The sequence below is a fragment of the Trichomonas vaginalis genome (genome assembly GCF_026262505.1).
Source record: "Trichomonas vaginalis G3 chromosome Unknown ctg_181, whole genome shotgun sequence".
Taxonomy (NCBI): Eukaryota; Parabasalia; order Trichomonadida; family Trichomonadidae; genus Trichomonas; species Trichomonas vaginalis.
In genome coordinates, this window is record NW_026529268.1 from 1 (window position 1) to 4,724 (window position 4,724).

At 35.1% G+C, this 4,724-nt stretch overlaps 2 protein-coding genes and 1 pseudogene across 3 annotated transcripts, besides 1 other annotated feature; 1 reads left to right on the forward strand and 2 right to left on the reverse strand.

Annotated features, from left to right (window-relative positions):
• Positions 1 to 4,724: a mobile genetic element.
• Positions 1,308 to 1,826, reverse strand: TVAGG3_1089530 (uncharacterized protein; the record flags this gene model as incomplete). Its single annotated transcript, XM_053888501.1, has 1 exon — positions 1,308 to 1,826. One exon carries the CDS (start codon positions 1,824 to 1,826, stop codon positions 1,308 to 1,310), a length of 519 nt encoding a protein of 172 aa, XP_053744369.1.
• TVAGG3_1089540 (uncharacterized protein) lies at positions 2,350 to 2,619 on the reverse strand (the record flags this gene model as incomplete). The annotated part of the gene is made up of 1 exon (XM_053888502.1): positions 2,350 to 2,619. One exon carries the CDS (start codon positions 2,617 to 2,619, stop codon positions 2,350 to 2,352), a length of 270 nt encoding a protein of 89 aa, XP_053744370.1.
• Positions 3,362 to 4,689, forward strand: TVAGG3_1089550 (annotated as a pseudogene). The gene has a single exon. A coding segment is annotated over exon 1 (1,328 nt).

The following is a 4,724-nucleotide window of genomic DNA, read 5'->3' on the forward strand; positions in this document are numbered from 1 at the left end:
CTATTGCATTTGTTTCAAAATTATATGCTATGGTAACTTCTGAAGGTAATGGATGTCCTTCCGCAGTCAGTTGTTCTCTCACTACCGTTTGAAGCTTTGTGTTAAAAACTTTCATGTCATCTCCTGTATCTAAGTTCACATACACAGCAACAGGAAACTATCTTGCTTCTTTGTTTCATCATTATATCTCAAAACATTAAAGTTCTTCAATAATATTGTTCTTCCTGCTGGAATACTTCTAACTTGTCTGATTTCAATAGCTTTCTCACCTCCTACATACTCTACCCAGTGTCTTGGATATTCATAAGTATACTGACTTTCTTGAATTTTGGTTGGTTTCATCATAACGTGTTCATAGTATATCTTTATACTCTTGTCAGTTAGACTCGGTGCTATGTTCTGAATATTTCTGACTTGCATTTTTAATGGAGATAAAATGAAGCATTTAATACATGACGTAGATGAAGACATGAATGAAACTACAGACAAACTTAACTCTTCTCATTCTTCCTTTCAGTAAGGACTATGAGTTCTGTTCAAATGGTGTGTATTTCTATTGTGGAAAGATGGGTTCAGGTAAGACATTTAACCTCATTCGTCATATACTCATAACAGCGTTTAGGAAAGACTCTACTATGACCAAATCATTATATCAGCAACTTCAGACTCTATGGACTCAACAGCGAAAACATTTATGTCAAAAGTTCAAGCCTCTGTCGTTAAAGTTCCAGACAGTGAACTCATTGAATTTCTTCAACGTTACATTCGACGTAAGAGGAAATATTATGCCATCGTAGAGTTCATACAGTCAGGAATGCAAAAGACTTCTGAGGAGATGGAAAGAATTATTGACAAACACCACTTACGTCAATTCAGGAGTTTACGATATGAAACGACTGACAAACTACATTCTGTCAAAACTTTCAAAATACCCCTTCAAAAAATCCTTCAAACACTCTGCTCGTTTGCGACGACTTCGCCGGAAAAGGTTTAGTGTCAAAGCCTGACTCACCATTAGCTAACATCATACTAAAGTCAGACATTACCATTTAACTGTAGCAATACTTATGCAAACATGGCGTTTTTAGCTTTAAACATAAAACGTCTCATAACTGACTTCGTTATCTTTCAAGGTTTCTCACGTATGATATTGAACTCATTTGGAAACAGTCAGGTATAACATTACCTTTTGAAGAAATTTGGGAAGCATATAAGTCTCTCATCTCTCCTCGTTCATACCTTGAGATTCATATCATGACTAATACCATTAAAGTCAAAAATATTCCATGGGAACGACCAACATTGTTTTAAAGTTTAACCTTCAATTGACTGATGGTAAACAAATTCCATGCATCTCTGTCGCCATTTCTGTTAATATTTTTGCTGTCATTCATATCATCCACTTCCCCATCCGTTAGCTTTTGAGGATATGCGTTAGAATAGCTGTTCTTAAATGAAGGCTTTTCACCTTTGAGAGCATAAACTCTATAACTTTCTGCATACTTTATGTTTGAACCTCCTGAGCCATCATTGACATAAATTTTTATAGGCTTCCACCCTTTGTTCATGTTCCTGCTTCTTCCCTTAGCTCTTTTGTTCAGTAGTTCTACATCTTTATACACAGCTCCTGTCTCAGTGAATTCAACAATATTTTCATTCGTTAGCTTTACATTCAAACCCTTGTCGAGTATATTGTTCATTTCATACATATAAAAGGTTTTTATTCTATATGAAATGAGAAGCAAATCCATCTTAGCTGGTGCCGTTAATGTTCCAATTGAACCAACATCAAATGTTGACTCACGAACGACAAACAATATTGTCATAAAGAACTATAGTTCAGAGTGTTTGAAAGAAAAAGAACCAGAACAGAGCTGAATCCGTGAATTTAAACACAGCTTCAAACGCTAACGCTACATCAGATGTTAAGTTAGAGTATCCACCACTGGACCAAATTCTTTCAAGAGAAGCCAACGACAACCCTTACACAAATGTTCAAACAAATCCTTCAGATAACGTAGACCATTACCTTCTTCAGTTATACCAAACAATTTTACTCAAAGACGATAAGAAGCTTTTGACAAATCTTATAAGTAAGAACCAAATAATTCTAACAAAGGAGGACCTTGAAAATGTTATATCACGAATAACAGGGAAACAATGTGTCATTGACTATCTCGACCCTGAAATCGAATGCTGTGGTCAAACTCCACTATTCATGAAAATAGGTAACATCCGCATCATTGAAACACCAGGAACTACAGGAGTTGAGTTTAAGTATAAATATTCGAACGAGTATACAAAACTTTCAACAGAATATAAACTTTGCTTGAAATATGTTTTAGTAAATTAAAGCAATTTGTAATATCTATCCAAAACTTCTTCAACAGTATCGAACTCATCTTCATAATGCAAACCTAATCTTATTGACTTGGTGCAGTTTTCACTAACACAATATAGCGCTTTGCGCTCGGCGCCTTTGACGCCTTTTTCTGTTCTCTTGACTGACATAACTAACTCATTTGTTTCATCAAACAGCAACAACCAAAGTTCATGACCTAATACATAACATTCATACTTTATATTTTTAGCTCTGAGTTCTCTTGTAAGCTGTTGCATTTAATATTTTCTAAAAAGTCAACTTCAACAGTCATTCGCACTGGTGCCTTCAGTTCTACAGGCTCGCCTTGAAAGTCAACAAGTCTGAATTGCATGTCTTTCAAATTATGAGGACTAATGCGAACCCATTTACCTAAATGAGTTGCTATGACAGGAACGTTTGGAATGAACATTGAATTGACTGCATAACAGAAGGATTTATATTCTACTGAACCTTTACTATTAACTCCTGAAATACCTGTGACATTAGCTATTTTAGACTCAATGTACAAACAATTACCATAACATACGTATGGAACAGATTTCATCTCAATCGTTTTGTCAACACTTTTCAAAGGAAATGTCATATGGTATGCTCCCAAAAGAAGTTGTACTCTATGACTCATTCGTGTTATCTTGAACTCTTTCTTGCTACTGAACTTCAATGTTCCCTCAGAAGAGAGTTCGACATCTATGTTGTCAATAGTTTCTTCATTTATGAGAGTATCTATGACTCCAGCAATTTTATCTATTCTATACTCTGCTCTGTTAGGAAATGTTATAAAACTTCTTTTGTCATCTATTTCAATCTCTATGAAATCTGTTTCATCTGTTATGACAAAAGTTGCGATAGTATTGAAGTCAACAACTCTGAAAGCAAGCGCTTCATTCTGAAGACCTAAGTTTGTTTGTAGCTTTACTGTCCCGTATTCGTTTGGGTCTGTACTTTGCAAATAGAACAACATTTTATTCTCATTAAAATATGACTATTGCTGCATATGCGTATGAAACAAATGAAGCAAGAAGAGCACATGAACTAGTAAACGAAAACTCAACTTTAACCATTGAAGGCAATGATTTAGTCATTGACGATGGAAAAACTAAAAAAGTCATTGATTTCGATACTTTTAACACTTATGACCCATTCATTACAACAAGCAAGGTTCCTATCATAAATGATGGAACGGTGCAATATATAAATTCTACAGTAGATGCCTCATTAGTGAAAGTATTAAATGTTCTCATTGAATTGTTAAAGAGCTTTCGATTTGACGACAACATTAAATGCCTAAAGAATTTAGTCATGAATGAGAAACAAATTCTCGGCGTTGCTGGTAGCAGTAATGATGTACACCTTATGACATTAGAATATTATAACGAACATAAAGATGAACTGAAAGGAGAGAAGGGTGACACCGGACCTCAAGGACCACAAGGAATACAAGGAATACAAGGAATACAAGGAATACAAGGACCTCAAGGCGAAAACGGTTTGGATGGAAAGGATGGAAAAACTGCTAAATCATGGATATGGGACCTTATAAATACTGGTTTAACAGCTGCTTCATATGGAGTTCTTCAATACCAAATCGGAAAGATATGGGCGGTACTTGGTGAAGAAGTTTTAAATGACGTTAAAAATGCTTTGAACTTCATTTCAAATGGTTCGGATACTATTAAAACTTTATCTGGTTGGATGCAAGAAACAAGGAGTCAAATAGATACTGTAAGACGTATAGCAAACAATGCACGTACGGGATTGGATACTTTACGACAAGCACAAAATACACTAAAGGAAGCAAATGATATTCTTGGCTCAGTATCAGACATGCATGAAGATTGGCTTAAAGGTATTGACAAATCTTTAAAAAATCACAGTCAGTCTATTGCTGACTACAAGAAAAGTATAGATTTTTTACATAGTGCTATGGACGTACATGATGGAAGCATAAGGAACTTACTTAATGCTAACAATAACTTACCAGGAACTATTAAAGCATTTATAAAGTCCTTTGTAAAACCCGGTGCTCTAACATTTAGGTCTTTGAGAGCAAGAGCATTGAAGTCAAGAGATGCAGAAACTCCAACAGAACCTACAGAAGGAACTGAAACAACAGAAACTCCAAAAGAACCACCAAAACCAACAGCTAATGAAATATTGTTCGAATATTTTCCAAGGTACTCTGTTCTCATTGCATACATTCAAGAAATACTTAAGAAAGCAGACTTGACTTTAGGAGATGATGAAAGTTCTGTATATCTTTCGTTCCAGTTTCAAATAGCAGAACTTTTGAGACAGATATGCTTAATGTATGACAACATCTCTGATTTCACAAGATATGATG